Source organism: Lampris incognitus, chromosome 2, assembly GCF_029633865.1.
Source record: "Lampris incognitus isolate fLamInc1 chromosome 2, fLamInc1.hap2, whole genome shotgun sequence".
NCBI classification, from domain to species: domain Eukaryota; kingdom Metazoa; phylum Chordata; class Actinopteri; order Lampriformes; family Lampridae; genus Lampris; species Lampris incognitus.
This window is the reverse complement of record NC_079212.1, coordinates 142059783-142080771: the sequence shown is the minus strand read 5'-3', so window position 1 is coordinate 142080771 and position 20989 is coordinate 142059783. Positions and strand designations below refer to the sequence as shown.

Genomic DNA, 20989 nt, shown 5'->3' with positions numbered 1-20989 from the left:
ACGTTAAATACACTTATTGTAAGTCGCTTTGGATAAAAGCGTGGGCTAAATGACTGTAATGTAATGTCATGTAATGTGTACCGTCCCGTGGTACACGTGACCACTGTAACTAGTTAATGGTCACGGCAATTTGCATGTGAAATTGATCGTTGGTTTCGGTCGTTATGCAGCTGTGTTGTTTATCAGGGTGGGGACACCTGCAGTCAGCTGAGACTGAAGAATGAATGAATGAATGAATGCCTTTATTTGTCATTGCACAGCTGTACAACGAAATTAAGTGCAATTCCCCAGTGGTACAAACAAGATAGAACAATAATAATATTAATACAAAAATAAAATAAAATATATACAAATAAACAAAATACAAATAGATACACATTTGCGGCACAGTCAACACATAGGAAATGTATACATGAGTATAAAAACAAGTGTAATATCTATCACACTAGATAAATAGTCAGTTTGTGTACTGCACTAACCCAAGTCAGCATATTTTGGTGCACATGCCAGAATGTGCAGGTGTTACTGCACAGTTTCAAGATATTACTGCAACCTGAGTTTTGCTTTAACGGGTGATGAATAGTCGTGTCCAGATGAACTGATTCACCTTTCTGGGATGGGTGGTGTAAGTGCAGTCATAGTGAGTTGAAGTAGTTACATTAAAGAAAGAAAAAAAAAAAGACCCAGACGGTTGATTTGCTTCAAGTGCTTCATCACAGCAGGTCTTCGTCAGTAATGTGCAGCCGTCTGTCCTGCGCCGTTGAACCTGATGACGTCATTGTGGGGTTCTGTGTGGAACGTGAATGGAGCTAATCTTCTGTGCCCGAGAACACGCGGCTTGGCGTGAAGTGAACACCGATTGCCACCTACCATGGAGTCGAGGAGGGCGTCAGAAAGCCAACGCCGTACTCCTCGTTCTAAATTACAGCACGCGCGGCCGTACTGTGAATAATGAACTTCCTTTCCTTTCTCTTCTGTGCGCAAGTAAACAACAGTTCAACTGAGAGGCGTCTGGTCCGGTGTGGAGTGTAGAAACAGGCCCGCCTGAATGTTAAGATGGTTTTCACACACACACACACACACACATACACACACACACACACACACACACAGAAAAGAGAATGTGAAAGAAAACAGTACATTAAAAACACAAAACGAGGTCCGCACCGACATCAGATACTGGACCGGTACCGGGCTAAGATAGAGTATCGATGTCAGATCTTTTACCCAAGACTAAAATCTGACACCAACAGCCATGAGGAACATGCAGAGTGGCTCGATTTCCTGCATTTTTGGCACAGTGATGCCAGTAATGTGTAATGGTGGAAAAATACTAATTCTAGTTATTATTATTAATATTATTTCTTTCATGTTTCCTGTTTTACATCATATAGAGCCGGGTCCAAACTATGGACCTGAGGCACTACAGGGCAGATGTCACTTGCTTGACAGTACTTGTCGTAATATGTAGGGCGATCTTCTGGACTGCACGGATGTTGGCGTTGCCTGGGATACGGTTGGTGAACTTTTCCATCCCCTTCTTCACGAGTCCTAGAGCTCCCATGACCCCTGCTGTTGTTTGGGTCTTCATTCCTCACATCCTGTTGATTTCAGTCTCCAGGTCTTTGTACTTGTTCAGCTTCTCTGTGACTTTCACTGAGGTGTTTTTTTTTTTTCCGGATGGTGTTGCCATGTCGATGACCATGCACATCTTTTCCTTCCTGTCCTTGGTAACGATGTCAGGCTTCTTGGCTTTTCAACTGATAGCACAGCCAGTGTATTTACCCTCTGTTGCCCCGAGGTGTCAGATGGTGCATGTAGCTGCGTCATAACACTGATACCGTAAAAGATGTTTACCAAATGTCTTGACCTGTGTCATTCATTCTGTCATTTTTTTATTGGCTTCCCTGTTGCACTTGGACTAATCAACAGCCCCCCCCCCCACACACACACACACCCCAGGGGCAGCCACTCTGCCCTCAGAACTGTATATAAAATTGAACTTTCTTTTTTCTCTTTCTGTATGTGTGTGTGTATGTATATACATATCATCATTATTTTATTCTCGGCGGCACGGTGGCACAGTGGTTAGCGTGATCGCCTCACAGCAAGAAGGTCCTGGGGTCGTCCCGGGTCGTCCTCTGTGAGGAGTTTGCATGTTCTCCCCGTGTCTGTGTGGGTTTCCTCCAGGTGCTCCGGTTTCCTCCCACAGTCCAAAGACATTTAGGTCAGGTGAATCAGCCGTACTACATTGTCCCTAGGTGTGTATCAGCCCTGTGATGGACTGGTGGCCTGTCCAGGGTTTTTCACCATCTGCCACCCAATGACTGCTGGGATAGGCTCCAGCATCCCCGCGACCCTGAGAGCAGGATAAGCGGTTTGGATGGATGGATGGATGGATGGATGGCTGGCTGCTGTCAGCATGGGGCCAACATGGTCGTGCCCCACAGCTCATTACTGAAAGCGTGTTGAACATATGCACTGTTTTCACCTGCTCACTTGGTTAAATGAACACCGATGGGCCCCATGCTCACAAGACTTAGCTGACTTTTACACAACAGCTACAGGAAGATATCTGGACCGTATCAGACACTGTTGTCATTTGTAATAAACACACAATAATGTTCGTTATGAAGAAAAAAATTACATGTCATTTGTTCCACTGAATTATTGATCATGCCATACATACACTGGCGCTATCTGGTGGGGACAGGCCCCACCGGCCACTAATGTAGAGACACTGCTGCAGACTAACATCTGTTCTGCTCGGCTCGTTATGTCGGACTTGGAGGTCAGAAACAACAAGTGCTACCGTTACCTGTCAAGAAGAAATAGGGCAATCACCACGTCGCTCTTCAGCTCCTTACACTCGCTCAGCTCTTGCCAGCTCGAAAACGCCTCTCCAATGTTGACCCTCATCTGATCTCTCTTTTTGTTTAGAGCTTTGCTTTTCTCTCTCTTCCCCTCCACAATGTTACAGCGTCCACAAAGTCGACCCTCAAATTCACTGACAGTGGGGGTATGACGAGAATGGCGTGTGTGATTTTTTCTTTCGAAGTGACCGTTGCTAATCTGATTTGGGCTCTACCAGTATTAAAACTATACAATTTTAGATGGTAAATTGAGTTTTTTCTAAAAGAGAAAAAAAATTGCCATGCTGTGCCTTGATCTGGAACATTATGGAGGATTACCTGTGCATATGTAGTGTAGGGAAGCGTTGTGAGATAGTGTGCCAAGCCTCCGTGCTGACAGTGTTGCTCTGTGTGGTGTGCGCTAACAGATTGTACCTGTGAGCCTTTGTCACTAGAGTTTAATTTTAGCACCTCGTAATCTGGATGTTTGTACCCGCTGATGGCCCGTTGCTCAGTGGCAGTCAATGACGGTCTGTCCTATTTTGAGGAAGGGCCAGTCCAGTTAATTGAGGTTAATTATCTGTTAATGGCGGTGAGCAGGTGCAGAAGGGGAATGTTGGTCAGTAGAAATAACTTTGCCAATGTATACTCTTTCCATGTGTGTCAACCTTGATTAATTGCGTGTACGTATGTTTGTATGTATATCACATATAAGTATATTTATCTATGTATGTTTTTATGCATGCATGTATAATTGTATGTAGGGATGGATGTATGCATGTATTTATGTCTCATGTAGGTAGATGTATATACACATTTGAGCATGTGTTTTATGTGGATCCCAGTTCCGTGTTTTCTTCTTGATCAGGAGAGTCAGCATCTATATCCTGATTACAATGCTGCTTGAATAATGACTTTCATCCGATAGTCATTAATCTTTATCTAAACACCAATTTGTAATAAAGACATTCCAAGCAAAGGATAGAAACAAAATTATGATATATTTTCTTTGTTAACAAGTGTTTTTTTAAGAAAAACTCAGATTTCATGTGTGCAAAATTATGTGAACCCCTTCAGTCAGTAGTGACTCCTCCATTAGCAGCGATAACGTAAGCAACTATAGCCACTAGTCAGTACCTCATATCTTTTGAGGGATTTCTGTCTACTCCTCCTTGAAGAACTCAGCCAATTGAGTGAGATTTATTTCTGCTGAGCCATTCTTTGGAAGATTTGCTTGAATGCTGTGAGTGGTTGTCTTGTTGGAAGACCCATTTTCAGCCCACCTTTAGTTCCTTGACTGATGGCCTGACATTCTGTTTAAGAATCTCCTAGTGTACCTCAGAATGTATGCTTCCTTTAATGACATGGAGTCGTCCAGATCCAGAGGAGGAAAAACAGCCCCAGGTCTTGACATTCCCAACATCATGCTTGAGTTGGGATAAGGATCTTTTGGTGGTAGGTTGGTTCATGGTACATGGTACAGGTTCCAGAGTTTGGATGTAGCATAGGAGAAAGCCCTGGGACCCATTGTGCTGAGTTTGATGGCTGGTAGTGCCAATAGACCTGCTGCTGAAGACTGCAGGGAGTGAGATGAAGTTTAAGTCTGAAGGAGGTCTGTGAGATAAGCAGGGGATAGATTATGAAGAGCTTTGAATGTTGATAATACAATTTTACAGTTAATCTGCTGTGACACAGGAAGCCAGTATAATTGATTCAGCAGGGGAGAGACATGTTTAGTGGACTTTGAACGTGTAATAATCCATGATGCAGAATTCTGATTGAGTTGAAGTCAGTGAATAAGTTTGTTGGGGATGCCTGCCAGGATCGCATTGCAGTAGTCAATGCACAGTGTGACCAAAGCATTGACTAAGACTTCCGTGGAGTGTTCTGTTAAAGCAGGGCATAGTCTGGAGATGTTTCGCAGATGGAAAAGGCAATCCAGGAGACATTGTTTCTGACTGGAAAAGGAAAGGGTACTATTGAGGTTAACACCAAGGCTCTTAGCCTGTGAGGAGACATGTATGGTGGCTCCAGCAATGGGGAGTGGGCAAATATTAGTTTTCGAGAATACAGATTTAGTGCCAATGATGAGTTCCTTAGCTTTACTACTGTTGAATTTACGATAATTGTTATTGATCCATATCTTTAAATCATGGAGACAAACAGCAAGGGTACTGGAGAGCAGAGTGGAAGTGGGCTTAATGGACACATAAAGTGGTGTATCATTAGCATAACAGTGGAAATGGATACCATAGTGCCAGAAGATGTTGCCAAGAGAGAGGAGGTAAATAATAAACAGGAGTGGCCCCAACACTGAACCATGTGGAACTCAATGAGGAACTATGAAACTTTCTGACTCGTAATTCTGAATCTGTACAAATGTGTCCTGTCTGTAAGGTAGGAAGCAAACCACTGATACAAAGTGCCCCCAACGCTAATGCTAGCCAGACGATCTATGAAGAGTTGATGGGATATAGTATCAAAGGCTGCGGTGAGGTCAAGGAGGATGAGGATAGAGAATAAATCGGAGACAGTGGCATGAAGGAGGTCGTTGCTGTTTTGATGTTATGTTTGGGGCAAAAACCAGCTTGGAATTGTTCAAAGAGGTTATTGTTATCAAGGTAGATCTGGATTAAAGATGCAACTACTCTCTCAAGAATTTTAGAGATAAATGGTAAATTGGCAATAGACCGGTAGTTGTTTTGGTCAGAATCTAAACCAGTTTTTGTTCAGAGTTGGTCTGATTATGGCAACCTTCAGTGAAGGGGGAACTGTACCAATGGACAGAGAGGAGTTGATGATGGAGATTATCAGGGAGATGATAGAGGGCAGGCATGTTTTAACCAGGGTTGAGGGAATTGGATCCAAGTGACATCTGGAGGTGCTGGACTTAGTAATAAGTTCAAAAATTAGATTTTCAGTTAGCGGACGAAGTCACATAGGGCAGTAAATGGGGACAGTTTCATGGCGCTTGCTGATGGTAAGTCAGTCTGCATGATGTTAGCAGAGGCCAGCTGCTCATGAACTGTGCTAATTTTGGAATTGAAAAACTTCAAAAAAGCAGAGTATTGTTCATCAGAAAGGTTACAGTTCATATCGGTTTCAGGTGGGTTGAGCAACCTTTTCACTGTGGAGAAGGACGTATTCCCTTCACTTGTACTGATGATATTTGTATATTAGGATGTTTTAACTGTTGAAAGAGCATTTTTGTAATGGGTTTGTATGTGATCAGAATACATTTGTTTATGAACAGCAAGTCCAGTCTTGGTGCAAAGCCTCTCATGGCACCGACCTGTAGCCTTGGGCTGATGTAGTTTAGGTGTGTATCAGGGAGCAGTAGAGACAACCCATGTTTTCAGAGGGGCTAAAGTATCAAGTGCAGAAGATAAACTATCATTTTAGTAGTCCATAAGATTAGGGAGTGAGGAGGTGGGAGCAGGAATGGGGTTCGAGGTTATTAACCTGCTGAGATCATCTGGATTAACATGTCTAATATTGCGGTATGTTATGGTGCAAAGCACCCTTGAATTACTGAGCAGTAGGTTGGTGTTGTATAGCACGGCTTTATGGTCAGGGGTGGGTAATTCAGCAGAGGGGATGTTATATGGTGCGATGCCAGAACAGCAAACTAAGTCAAGGATATGACCCTTGGTGTGGTTTGTAAAGTTGACGTATTGTGTTAGATCAAAGCAGTCTAGGATTACTTTAAAATCTGTAGTGAACATATTGTCAGTGTTATCAAAATGAACATTTAAGTCCCCCATTAGGACATTTGCAGACATTGCAATAAGGGTAGTTAAAACTGTCAAGAGTTCAGTGATAGAAATGTTCGATGCCTTACCAAGCACTGTTCTGCTGACAGGGTTATAGAGTATTGTCAATTGCAAAGTGTTTTCTCAGGTGTCTTTTCTCTCTCTCTGAATGATGTTTTCTCTCTCTACTTCTGTGCATGTGTATGGTGTGATGTGAGTCACCCCGGTGTGCATGTGCAGTCTGTCCTCCTCCCAGTTCTCCATGGTGATGGTGGTCGTCACTTGGATGCTGTTTGGTGTCCTCCTCATCACATTTTCGTCATATTATTTTTGGCGCAGTGGTTAGCGCAGTCACCTCACAGCACAGGGTTCGAGCCCCGGGGTAGTCCAACCTTGGTGGGGGCATCCTGGGCCGTCCTCTGTGTGGAGTTTGCTGTTCTCCCCATGTCTGCGTGGGGTTTCCTATAAGGGCTCCGGTTTCCTCCCACAGTCCAAAGACATGTAGGTCAGGTGAAACGGCCATAATAAATTATCCCTAGGTGTGAATGTGTGTGTGTGTGTGTGTGGGCCCTGTGATGGCCTGGCGGCCTGTCCAGGTTGTCTCCCTGCCTGCCACCCAATGACTGCTGGGATAGGCTCCAGCATTCCCGCAACCCTGGGTAGGATAAGATGTTTGGATAATGGATGGATGTTTCAATGCTATATCCTTCTCTCACTCCGATGTGTGGCGAATGTCTTTTCTCGTCTCTTCTCCCGTGTATGAGAATGGTGTGATGTGAGTCTCCCCTGTGTGCATGTGTAGTCTGTCCTCCTGTCAGGTCTACATGGTGATGGTGGTTATGTGGCTCAGGTCCTAGGTTGTTCTGGTGGCGTCTGGACACTGCTTGGCATTCTCCTCATCATATTTATCATATATTTTATAATTCCATTATAATTCTGTTATCCTCATAGTCTGTAAATTGTGTTTTATTCTGTACACACAACATCCGTTGCACGTTGTCCGTCATGGGAGAAAGATCGCTCCTCTGTTGCTCTCCCTGAGGTTTCTTCCTATTTTTCTCCCTGTTAAATTTTTTTTATTTTTTTAGGGAGCTGTTCCTTATCCGATGCGGGGGTCGAAGGACAGGATGTTGTGTGTTGCTGTAAAGCCCCCTGAGGCAAATTTGTAATTTGTGATATTGGACTACACACATAAAATTGGCTTGACTAAAAATGACTTTCTACTACATGCGTGGTTTCCTCTAAACCAGCACATGGGATTGGTAAATATATAAACCTGTTATGTCGGCTCAAGAAGACTGGCTCTGATCAGATGAAGATTTCATGGTGGAAACGAAAAAAAAAAGAAAAAGATCTACAGTCGCACGTGGGGTTCACGCGTTGTCAAGCAGCACTGTATGTTTGGCTCAACAAAACCGAAGCAGATGCTATACCGTGCAAGCACAAACATCGTACCAGATGGTGTCAAAATATTTTGCTCTGAATTAAATGAACACTTTTGGTGCTGCACAGTTTTCCAACTGTTGAAGGCGCCTTCACTTGTGTTGCAGCATCAGGACTGTAGCCTCGACATCTCACAGCCCTCACCGCCACCGCAACGCTGCTTAACTGTGCTGCAGATAATGAATGGGGGGAATGTGTAGGGAGAAATGCTTGTGCACTTTGAATGATTAGCTATTTTCTCCCGTTCTGCACCACCTGCATGGCGGCAGAGCTGGTAATCACTGTCAGGATGTGGATTATATCCTCAGAGCCGCACACAGTGTTGTACCTCTTAGGAAGATTTCTGCTTCCGCGGCTCAGTCAGGGACCTGCTATCTCTATTCTCTGGCTTCTCGGTTCATTTTTTACATGATAATCCCACACATCCTGCTGAACACGTTGGGGTTTTTTCTCCCCCCCTTTTTCCTCCCCAATTGTACGTGGCCAAATACGGTATCTGGCCAAGGACGGTATTTGCCCGAGACAGCTCAGAAGAGTGGGGTCACGGATGAATAGACTCGCTAGCCCTTGGCTAGGGGGTCGGACCCTTTAGTCGACTGGTTAACATAGTCGCCCTTGGTGGGGGAAACCCGGGTTCCCGGCCCGGCTGCGGCGGTTCCCAGCTGACCCTCGAATTCGCCGTCCTGGTCGCTGCTCAACCCCCTCTGCCGATCCGGGGAGGGCTGCACACTACCACATGCCTCCTCCGGTACATGTGGAGTCGCCAGCTGCTTGTTTTCGCCTGACAGGGAGGAGTTTCGCCAGGGGGACGTAGCGCGTGGGAGGATCACGCTATTCCTTCCTGATTCCTCCTCCCCCCTGAACAGATGCCCCGACTGACCAGAGGAGGCGCTAGTGCAGGGACCAGGACATGTACCGACATCCGGCTTCCCACCTGCAGACACGGCCAGTTGTGTCTGTAGGGACGCCTGACTAAGCTGGAGGTAACACGGAGATTCGAACCGGCGATCCCTGTGTTGGTAGGCAACGGAATAGACCTCTACGCCACCCGGATGCCCCGAAACTGTTTGTCTCCTGGCCTGCAAACACTTTCAGATTGAGGCTGTAAGACAGAGCTGAGATGGAGGTAAGGCTCCAGGTTGCTCTGTTGTCTGTGGGAGTGCCCTGAAGGCAAGTCTTCTTTTCGTTCGAGCCTTTTGATAAAGTTTTTAGAGGTTGATCGAAGGAGAGACCATTAAGTCACTGTAAAACTTCACTTTAAAGGGGAAAAAAATGCACCGTTAAAGGGATGAGTCTGACTTTCACCTACCAAGTTTTAAGGACATTTATGTCAGAATTTTTTATGTCTAGGAAACTGGCAGCGGCTATGCATGAGGGTTTGTTTTCGGTGGCGGCGCGAATCAAAAGATTTATGAATCCTTTAATGCCATCCATCAGCCTCTTGTTTCCCACTCACGCCATCACTTCAGCTGCGAGCTTCGGCTGTGGTTTCCAGGATCGAGCGTGTCGGATGTGGTAAAAGCTAAACAAAAGAGACTCCGTCGTTGGAAAGCTAAACCCATCATTTAGTGTTAGTGCGCTCTCAGTGATTTAAATCAAATGTAAATGTTCAGAGGTACCGTGTATCTTACACCGCTGCTCTTCCAACCTGCACACGTTTTGTGCAGGAAATAGAAGGAAAAACCCCAACTTGACTTGAACTTGTAGTGAAAAAGATGAAGGAATATGAATAAAAATGCTAATGAAGGATGTGAGTAAAAAAAAAGTTAAATCCCTGTCTTTGTTGTAGCACCGAAAGGATTCGTCAATTAATTGATTAGTCAGTTGACGGGAAATCAATCAGTTGCCATTTTGGTTGTGGATTAATTGTCTTAGTCATTCCTCTAGTAAAAATGCCAAACATTTGTTCTTTGCAGTTTCATAAATGCTAAGACTCGCTTGCCGTCCTCTGATTCATATCGTTGTGAAATTAATACTTGGATGTGTTTTCAATTGTTGCTAGTCAGACTAAAACAGTTTCAAGACGTCATTTTGGACTCGGGAAACTTTTTTGAGGATGGGGGCTTCCCCCCTTTCTCTCCCAATTTGGCCAATTACCCTACCCACTCTTCTGAGCCGTCCCGGTCACTACTCCACCCCCTCTGCCGATCCGGGGAGGGCTGCAGACTACCACATGTCTCCTCTGATACGTGGCGTCACCAGCTGCTGCTTTTCACCTGACAGTGGGGAGTTTCGCCAGGGGGACGTAGCGCGTGGGAGGATCACGTTATTCCCCCAGTTCCCCCTCCCCGAACAGGCGCCCCGGCCGACCAGAGGAGGCGCTAGTGCAGCGACCAGGACACATACCCACATCCGGCTTCCCACCCGCAGACATGGCCAATTGTGTCTGTAGGGATGCCCAACCAAGCCGGAGGTAACACAGGGGATTCGAACCGGCGATCCCCGTGTTGGTTGCAATGGAATAGATCGACACGCCACCCGGACACCCAGGACTCTGGAAACTTTAGGTGGTCATTCATCACTATCTTTGACTTTTAACAAGCTAACTGACTACTCGATACTGAAAAGATAATCGATAAATTAATCGATTATGAAAATAATCAATAGCTGCATCCCTGCCGTGATGCTGGTGGATACATAATGTTTGTATACTAGCATCAATGACACATGTATTAAATATGCGTGTGTGTGTGTATGTGTGGTTAAATGCAGGCATGTGTGTCTGCTTGCATTTGTTTGTGTGTGTGCATGTCCGTATGTGGGTGTATTTGTATACTTGTATATGAGTGTATTTGTGTACGTGTGTGTGTGTGTGTGTGTGTGTGTGTGAGAGAGAGAGAGAGAGAGAGCGAGACTTACTGTATTTGTGTATTTGTATACTTGTGTGTATGTGAGTGTATTTGTATACATGTGTGTTTGTTTGTTCACTGTGCACAGTAAAACCCGTCCGGGCTAAGTCTAGAAACCCTACCTACCTTTGTGCAGGTACGAGATCCGGGACACTCACCTGGTGGAGGAGAACGTGCTGCAGATCCTGAAGGAGCGAGCCGACTTCGACAGCTACAAGCCCCGCCCCTTCAACATGCGCGAGTTCTACGACCGGACGGGCCACGACATCAAAGACATGCTGCTCTCCTGCTTCTACCGAGGCATGGAGTGCAGCGCGGAGGACTTCAGAGTGGTGAGTCACGCCCTTCCGCTGCCAGCTGTCAATCAAAGTGTGTTAAGGCTGAAGATGGTCACCATGCAGGGGCCAACGTTGATGTGTTTTGAATGTTGCACTCTTTTTCCAGAATGTGACGTGTGGAGAATTGTTGATTTTATCCAAGTCACTTCAGGGACGGGCTGAGAATTATGCCATGAGCCGTCGCTGTTCCGCTTATGAACCCAGCACTACAGCCTCAACCCAGCACTACAGCCTCCCCGTGCACATGTACAGTACACTCAGTGTTCGAGTCCGTCGCCGGGCCCCGTCGGTTGCTCTTGCACTCGTTTTTTTAATCTACTGTCTGTGGGAGCGTAGCGCTGCGTTCATGACAGGTGGGATTTTGGGGCCTTTGTGTTTAGTGAAGCCATGGATGACTGCTGTGAGAATTACTTTGACAAGTTATAAGTTAATATATTTCACCCAGGGAGTCTTAATTCTTGTGCTGGAACGTGGATTCCCACCCCCACCCCCTGCTTTTCCAACAAGTCGGCTCTTTTGTATCTGAAGCACAGAAAGATAATTATTGTCAATGATTTTTTTATGGCCTTTATAAGGATTATGTGTGTTTATTAGATACGGCTACAGTCGATTTCACCGGTCCGAGCTTGTCTGGGTTAAGTAGTGGTGATCTGAATGATTTTTTTTAAAAATTTGTTAGCATAACTGTTTGTGAGTGTAAGTAAAATAAAACGTTCCATTAAGACAACTTTGGTTTTGCTGTAATTAACCAAAACGTTTGTCATTTAAGCAGGGGTTTTGTTGATATCGGAGAATTTGCAGGGTTTTAATTGCTTGTTGAGAAATGTTTCTGTAACCCTTCACGTGTCTTATGAAAGACAAGAGACGTCCTTTTTCTTCATTGGGAACTAATTAGATAAACTCGTTACAGAAGTGGACACAGTAGGGTCAGTTTGACGATGTGCCATGTCAAATGATGGTTCTTGGTTTTCTTTTCACTATCATTTCAGCTTGCTTTGTGGTTGGCTCCAGTTATCCAGAGTCTGAGAAATCTTTAGCAGTGTCACCGCACACTGCAGCATGTACGGCTGTAAGAAAATATCGATGCCCTTGAGTGTTGTGAGTCTTTGACGATATTGTACCAATTTTCAAACACATTGCATCAATTCTCAAGTTTACACACAAGGAGAAATGGCACCGGTGCTACTTCGTTGTGCTGTTTACATCTCTGACCACTAGGGGGGTAGGTGCAGTAACTAATTAGATAAACTCGTTACAGAAGTGGACACAGTAGGGTCAGTTTGATGAAGTGCCATGTCAAATGATGGTTCTTGGTTTTCTTTTCACTATCATTTCACCTTTCTTTGTGGTTGGATCCAGTTAGCCAGAGTCTGAGAAATCCTAAGCAGTGTCGCCGCACACTGCAGTGTGTTAAGAAAATATTCATACCCTTGAGTATTGTGAGTCTTTCACAATATTGTACCAGCTTTCAAATACATTGCATCAATTCTCAAGTTTACACACAAGGAGACATGGTACCTGCCCTACTTCATTGTGTTGTTTACATCTCTGACCACTAGGCGCAGATGCAGTATTATAACAAGGCTGTACAAAATTGCAACCGCTAGCATTGTCAGTGGCACACTAGCTACGGCTCTGATTGCTCTGATTTCATATACATTGAGATGTTCTTTTTATGAAAAATGTTCTTAAACTTTGACATAATACTGCAGTGTAACGCAGTGTTTGTAGTATCATGATGTAACCTACAAAAAGACTCACTGGCTGATTGCCAGGGGGTCAGCCCCGTTTAGTCGAGCGGTTAGCGATGTTGCCTCATGGTGCAGTACAACCCCGGATCGAATCCCGCAGCGGACGGAAATATGCTCGGTTACATTGGTGCCAACGGTGGGATCCGGAAGTGTACATATCCTCATAAGTCTCTTCGGAGCACAAATAATGAAGCGCGAGGGTGCGCTTCCGGCACAGGGTGACCACTGTAACCTCCAAAAGACTCACTGGCCGATCGCCAGCGTCGGAACCCTTTAGTCGAGCGGTTAGCGATGTCGCCTCATGGTGCAGTACAACTCCGGATCGGATCCCGCAGCACGCAGAAATATGTTCAGTTACAGAGATACATGTCAGCAATGAATCGTGACACTTATATTGTGATACAAATAATTTTGCCAAATAGTTGCCAATACACATGCCTAATAGTTTGTGTAGTCCTACCTGCTAGATCTTTATGCTAGGGTTGGGCTGTGTAGCGGTAAACGGTAACCTGGGGTATTAAATGATGATGGCATCCATTTCAACACTGGCATAACATTTCTGCACCGCATATGTAGTCTAACTGTTCAACACGTGGTAGTGCACAGGTAACCACCATAGTAGCAGTCATTGAGAGTATGTTCATTCATTCATTCATTCATTCATTATTCAAACCACTTATCCTTACTCTGGGTCACGGGGATGCTGGAGCCTATCCCCGCAGTCATTGGGCCCTGGGCGGGGAGACACCCTGGACAGGCTGCCAAGCCATTACAAGGCTAAATAGTGTGTGAGAGAGTGTAGCTGAGAACTATGGCCTACACACCCTCTCTTAAGGCCATGTAGACCATAATTCATAATACATGGCCTTTCATCAGGCAGTGTAGGCCGTGATGAGAATTATGGCCTACGCTGCCTGGTGAGAGGCCATGTAGGTCATAATTCTGAGAGTGTGTTTTGGTGTGATATTAGTGTGTAAATGTTCGCTGTCCACTGTGATGTTAATGTGGGCTTTCTGATCGTAGCTAAGCGTGCTGGTTAGCTAGTACGTCAAACGCTAGTTAGTATTCTGTTGTAATTGTTTAATTTAACTTAATTTAATTTAATTGTTGTTTGAATTAAAGATGCCGACAAACAGAGCCGAAGAACACAGCAAACACCCACCCTCCTCGTCGTTTCTCTTGTCCCCTGTTCCTAACAGGCTGTCCACAGCTAATACCTGTTCATGAGATCCCAACCCCCTTGGGACCTGGAATAGGTATAAAGAACTTAGATTAACGTGAATTTAGCGCTTTTTTAATCTGAACTTTAGCGCTCTGAGTGGCTGTTGCAGCTAGAAAACCACTTTATAAATGCAACCCATCCATCCATTCATCCATCTATCCATCAGCTTATTGTAAGCAAGCATTGGGAAGATGTGGATGGCCTGAAATTTGATGTTCTCCCCGTGTCTGCGTGCGTGGTTTTTTTTTTTCGTACCCGTTTTCCGGGAACTCTGCCTCTGATTGGCTAGTACTCGTTGAGAGAGCGTTCACCTGGATTCCGGGAAGACCCGCCCCTACTCTATCTCTGATTGGCTAACCCTAACCCGAACCCGAACCTTAACCAACCTAATCAACGGAGGCAACGAGTACTAGCCAATCAGAGGCAGAGTTCCCGGAAAACGGGTACGAAAAAAAATCACGCTGTCTGCTTCGGTTTCCTCCGGGTGCTCCGGTTTCCTCCCGCAGTCTAAAGACATGTGGGTCAGGTGAATCGGCCATACTGAATTGTCCCTAAATGTGTGTGTGTGTGTGTGTGTGTGGGTGGGTGGGTGGGTGGGCGGGCGCCCTGTGATGGCCTGGCGGCCTGTCCAGGTTGTCTCCCCGCCTGCCAGCCAATGACTGCTGGGATAGGCTCCAGCGACCCTGAGAGCAGAATAAGCGGTTTGGATAATGGATGGATGGATGGCCAATTGTGTCTGTAGGGACACCCGACCAAGCCGGAGGTAACACAGGGATTCGGACCGGCGATCCCTGTGTTGGTAGGCAACGGAATAGACATGGAAAAGTCGCAAAAACATTGCAAAAATAAGATCCTCTCTCACACGCCCTGCTGCAGAGATACTGATCCATGCCTTCATCTCCTCCCGCCTCGATTACAGCAACTCACTCCTCTATGGCATCAGTGCTAGCTCTATCAAGAGACTCCAACTGGTCCAGAACGCATCCGCCCGACTTTTAACTTTCACCAAATCCTGGCACCACATCACCCCAGTCCTAAAAGACCTCCACTGGCTACCCATCTCCTACCGGATCAATTACAAAATCCTGGTTCTTACTTATAAAGCCCTTCACAAACTGGCTCCCCCATACCTCACCGACCTCCTCTCCCCCTACCAACCTCTCGGGCCTTCAGATCCACCTCAGCCTCCCTTCTCTCTACCCCCAGGTCCAACCTCCATGGATTTGGTGACCGAGCCTTCTCCAGGGGAGCTCCCAGGCTCTGGAACTCACTTCCCCAAATCATTAGAGACTCAGAACCCCCCCCCACCCCCACTCTTCCAATCCCGTCTCAAGACACACCTTTTCTCCATCACCTTCTCATGCCCCCCCCGTCTGCTCATATACCCCTGGTCTGGGGCAGGCTGGGGACTGAGCACTCGACCTGCCCCCTCCCTCAACTCCCTCTCCAACTCCCTCCCCAAGCGCATCGGACACTGCTGCGGGCTGCCCACATTCAGGTCATTGGACAGGACTCAGCTCTTCAGACTTCATCTGTGATTTATGTGATTTATGATGTTTGTTTTTCTTTCCCTTTTGTATCTGTCCAAGTGGGAGAGTACTGCTGGCGTCGTGTGTGGCTGCCGCTTCTCCCTCTCGTAGCCCCCTTCCCATCCACCCCTGTATGTCTGTGCTATGTTTATCTGTCGTCTTGTTTCACCCCGTTTATTGTAAAGCCACTTTGAGTGTTAGAAAGCGCTATATAAGATTTATTTATTATTATTATTATTATTATTATGGACGCCGTACAGGAACGTACCTAAACTTAATCGAACATATCTTACCCTGACTTAACCTCAACCTGTACCTAACTCCAACCTTAAACCAACGCTCACCTTAACCTAACATTAACCGATAGCTAACCTATTCAATAACTGACCTACAGGGTTAGCTATTGAACCTACAGGGCAGAGGGAACATAGGGCTGACCCCATAATTACCTAACAATTCAGGAGGCCGGCCTAATGTAATGTTCAGCAAAATAAAACTCATGTCTATGTCTACACTACTTCAAATGTGGCCCAGCTGCACTGCTCTTTATCGAGAGAGTAAGTAATGAAAACATTGATCTGGACAAAGTTATTGGTAAATTTGCAAACATGAGATGTCAAAAAAAGATGTTGTAGGCTTGGCGCAGTAAAACATTTAGACTTTGCCAGTTCAATTTTGTTAAATAGATTTACAAGCAAAAAATGAAAGCGTTATTAATTTGTTTAGGGAGGGGTTTATCTATTAAATCAAGTATGAGGATGTCACTATTTGTCTCTCATTTTTCAGAGAGATATGCTTAGCAGTCTGTTGCCCTGCGATGGCCTGGCGGCCTGTCCAGGGTGTCTCCCCGCCTGCCGTCCAGTGACTGCTGGGATAGGCTCCAGCATCCCCGCCACCCTGAGAGCAGGATAAGCGGTTTGGATAATGGATGGATGGATGGATGTTCTTCTTTTCACATTTTACAACTTTGCACACTTGCCTGTTTGGTCAGAGCGTTACAAGTGTTTTCACTTTCTATGTAAATTTCAGGTTGGACCTTCATAACCGACTGTAATGGGTGCTTTCACAAACGCTAGTAAATGGGACAATTTGTGCAATTGAAAACGTGTAGTGGCGCGGTGGCAACACATATCCAGCCAAAGTGACGGTCTCGTTCCACATGGCGAGCAAATCATCATTTAAAGCCACCATCCAAACACTTGATCCACTTTACGAGCCACACGGGAGGAAATTCTTTTCCAAAACCGCCATTGTGTCTGTAGAGATGCCCGACCAAGCCAGAGGTAACACAGGGATTCGAACTGGTGATCCCCGTGTTGGTAGGCAATGGAATACACTGCTATGCGACCCGAACGCCCCTCTTCTCCCTATTTCTCTCTGCCTCTCTTTTTCCCTCCCTGCATTCTCTTTCTTCTTCAGCATTAACCTTTGATTATTCTCCCTCTCTCTGTCTGTCTGTCTGTCTTTCTGTCTGTCTGTCTGTCTGTCTGCCCTGCAGTAAGTCCTCTGAGGTAGAATATCCCTTGATTAGAGAGAGACTTGTTTTTTCCCTCCCCTGCGGCCCATAAAGCTCCATAAAACCATGTACTACAGCAGCCAGCACGCCGCCCTCCCCGGCTCCTCTAATGTGCTGATGCGTCCGTGTTTGGTTGTGCTGATGGCAGATGCTTGTACTGTATAAGTACTGTACGGGACCTGGGTGAAACACCTCAGCAGGGAGCGTTAATGGTGTGGAAAGAATCTCTGCTGCCACTGAAAACATAAAAAAGGAAAAGAAAAAAGAAAATTTCCCAGTCCCGGCCACAGCCTGCGTACCCCCGAGCCTGGCAGCAGTAAAACCGTGATTAACGCCACGAGGCAGATTCTGCCGGTTCAGTCCCGGCCCCATCTGGCAGCCCATGCGGCGAACCCTTCCTGGCCACAGGAGATAGACGGGAACTAACGGCCTCCGCTGCATACGCCATCCAGCGATGCGGGTTCATTGTAAACTGTTCTGATAAAGTTGGAGAAAATAAGGCTATCAGACCGCGGTAAACGTTCAGACTTAATACTTAATATCAGCTCCGCCAGGTTTGTAAGACTCTATAATTCGATAGCATCTAATCTCCTGGTGCAGGGATGGATTTTTTTTACCAGCTGCCCAGGAGCTGCTACCATGCCAGATTAACACGTTGTGTTCATGTCCATGTTCATATGCGGAATTTTCTGTTACCTTTGCCATCAAAAGCATAAAAGAATTCATCCTTTTGAGGAAAAAAGATGAGCCAAAGCAGTTGAGTTACTCATCAACGGGGGTGTAAGCACAAAATTCTGGGCCCTATACATAAGCAGTCTCTGTGGGCCCCTTTCCTCTTTAGCTAGTTAGCTATCATAGCTTTCCGCTTTAGCTAGCCACCTTTCTTTTAAAAGCTCCTAGCTCACCTTCCTTTTGGAAGAAATTACTCAATAGTTGTTTTTCCTCATTTTGACTTCTCTCCCTTCCCTTTTTTTCCTTTTCTTTTCTGGAACCCAGATTTTGCTTTCTTTGGGAAAGACATGTCTCTGCTTGTGCTTGTATCAGCAGTCACTCGTGACTGGAATAGACGAGCTGCATTGAGAGATACTTGTTGATGCTAGATCCAACGGGGTGTAGGCACAGAGGTAGACATGATTGGTTGTTGGTTAGGGTTAGGGTTTAAACTCTTTTTGAATTTCCATTGTTAGCAAGCGTTAGCGTTAGCTATCGTTACAGTATGATCTGGCAGTGTTAAGGTCAGTTGTAAGCTAGCTAGCTAAATGTTTCAGTGCGCATTGTTTGTTTCAAGTCAGTGCGCTTCGAGGTTCCGCGCTGTCTATTGGCCGACGCAACAGCCAATCACGGCTACTTACATGCCTACACCCTTTTGGATCTAGCATCAACCTTGAGAGATGTTCATGAAGAGCGGACTAAACCATTTTGCACCTTTTGTAAGGGGTGAGAGGGACCTCAGAGTGGGGTGAGAGGGGCCTCAGAGAGCCTCCGCTATTTTCTTTAAGTCCCTCAACCGATGTATTGAGCCAATTTTAACTGAAGTTATGACACTAACTAGTTAGAAATAAAAAATTGCAAACTAAAACAAACGTTTAATTCCAGGTTTCCCTAGCCCACCGCTTCTGGGCCCCGGTAGGTCCTTCCCCCTTTTCCACCTACTATGACGCTGCTGCTCGTCAATGTAAAGACCGCGTCTTCGCCGTCAGTTGCTGCTGTTGGTCCCAATCCCCATCTGGACCCAGTGTGAGAAATAAAATTTCCAGTCAGTACTTTTGGATGTAAAGCAAGTTCTCTCTCTCTCTCTCTCTCTCTCTCTCTCTCTCTCTCTCTCTCTCTCTCTCTCTCTCTCTCTCTCTCTCTCTCTCTCTCTCTCTCTCTCCTTTTCCCGATCTCATTTGCATTCTCTCGCTTTCTCTCCGTCTCTCATTTTCTTTCTCTCTGGCAGCTCTTTGTGTTGGCTTCCCTTTGAAAAGACGTTTTACAAATTAGGGGTCTGAAGGATGGGGTTTAAGTCTTTTTTCCCTATCGTACAACCTTGGCAGATGCAAAGCTAAAGTATAGTGTGGTGAGAGAGAGAAAAGGGCAGAAACCAATGCAGATAGAGAGAGAGAGAGATTTTCAAAAGCACATTTGTTTAGTTTACATTAGAAACGTACAAATATATTTATATTTCTGTGTATTTGTATTTATTATATTTATATTTAATTATATGTGTTATATTATATTATATTTGTATTATTATATTATATTTAATATTATTATATTATAGCATATTTTATATTTGCATTATTATATTTGGGGCATCCTGACGGATGAACTAGGTGAGGAGATGAGATTATTATATTTGTATTTCTGTATATTTATTTCATATATATATAACTTAAATATCTACACCACTACAACAACAAATTAAGACACACAGCTAAAGCACATTTCAACCGAAAACACTTGTAAAGGCCACTTCATCCTAGAACAAATTAAAAACTCACATTGTTATATCGCCGTTAATGAATCAAAGTGAAACGAATAGAAGTTGTGACTTCCTTCCCTGTTCAGTCCTCCATTTATGTTTTTCCTGTTCCTAAATGGATATTTCAGTAATATCGAATAGAGAGCCCCCCCCCAACAGGAAGTCCAACGGCTGATATTCAAACTTATGTGTCTTCTGGGTATCTGGGTAGCGTGGTAGTCTATTCAGTTGCCTACCAACACCGGGATCGCCGGTACGAATCCCTGTGTTACCTCCGGCTTGGTCAAGCGTCCCTACAGACACAATTGACCGTGTCTGCGGTTGGGAAGCCAGATATGGGTATGTGTCTTGGTTGCTGCACTAGCGCCTCCTCTGGTCGGGCGGGGCACCTGTTCGGGGGGGGGCAGGGGGGAATAGCGTGATCCTCCCACGTGCTACATCCCCCTGGTGAAACTCCTCACTATCAGGTGAAAGGAAGCGGCTGGCGACTCCACATGTATCGAAGGAGGCATGTGGTAGTCTGCAGCCCTCCCCGGGTCAGCAGAGGGGGTGGAGCAGTGACCAGGACGGCTCAGAAGAGTGGGGTAATTTCCCAGGTACAATCCCACATAGCAAAACTGCTGTGGCCTGGACCCGTCCCGCACTGACACTCATCCGGCCCACATACCACGTGGAATGACGGCACTTGGGTGGTTCGCTCTTGTTTACCAGATCTGGGCCAGAACCAAGCCATAGCAATGCTGCATGTGCCACATATTTGCCAAAGTTGGGCTATATTTGTTTTGTGATATTTGGGCCATATTCACCATTTACCACACGGGCCACTTCAGGCTCACATCCAGATTACATGTTGCCGAGAGCGCCGCAACTTTGCTAAAAAAGGCCCACATTTGATTTGGAATATTTGGGCCATATTTGCTATTATACATGTGGGCCACTTCAGGCTCACATCCATTTTGTCAGGGCCAGAAGAAGGCCATCAGTGCCGCATCATTGCCTGAAGTGGCCCACATCCGGATGCTATCTGGGATTGGGGAGAGAACAGGGCAAAACAAAACAAAAAAAAACATAACTTGTGCGTCTTATTGTAATCCAGCTCATAAAACAAAAAACAGTTTCAGAAAATGTCTCACTGAGTGGGTCAAACAATGTATTTAAACCAACAAACAGGTTTTCAAATAGTCCACACTGTAAAACGATGGAAAATTGTTTCTATTGGCTCGCAAAAAGGACACACCTTGGAGGGGGGGATGCGAAATAGAGGAAGTAACAA

The 20989-nt window shown here is 45.5% G+C and overlaps 1 protein-coding gene across 2 annotated transcripts in view; it reads left to right on the top strand.

Annotated features, from left to right (window-relative positions):
* Nucleotides 1-20989, top strand: part of asic1b (acid-sensing (proton-gated) ion channel 1b) — a 373411-nt gene that overhangs the window by 20931 nt on the left and 331491 nt on the right. The window contains exons 2-3 of one of the 2 annotated variants that reach the window (XM_056273039.1): nt 11033-11228; nt 19333-19355. In XM_056273039.1, the coding sequence (XP_056129014.1) occupies nt 11033-11228; nt 19333-19355 (219 nt within the window). The remainder of the gene's footprint in view (nt 1-11032; nt 11229-19332; nt 19356-20989) is intronic. The other variant, XM_056273040.1, reaches the window with a different exon arrangement.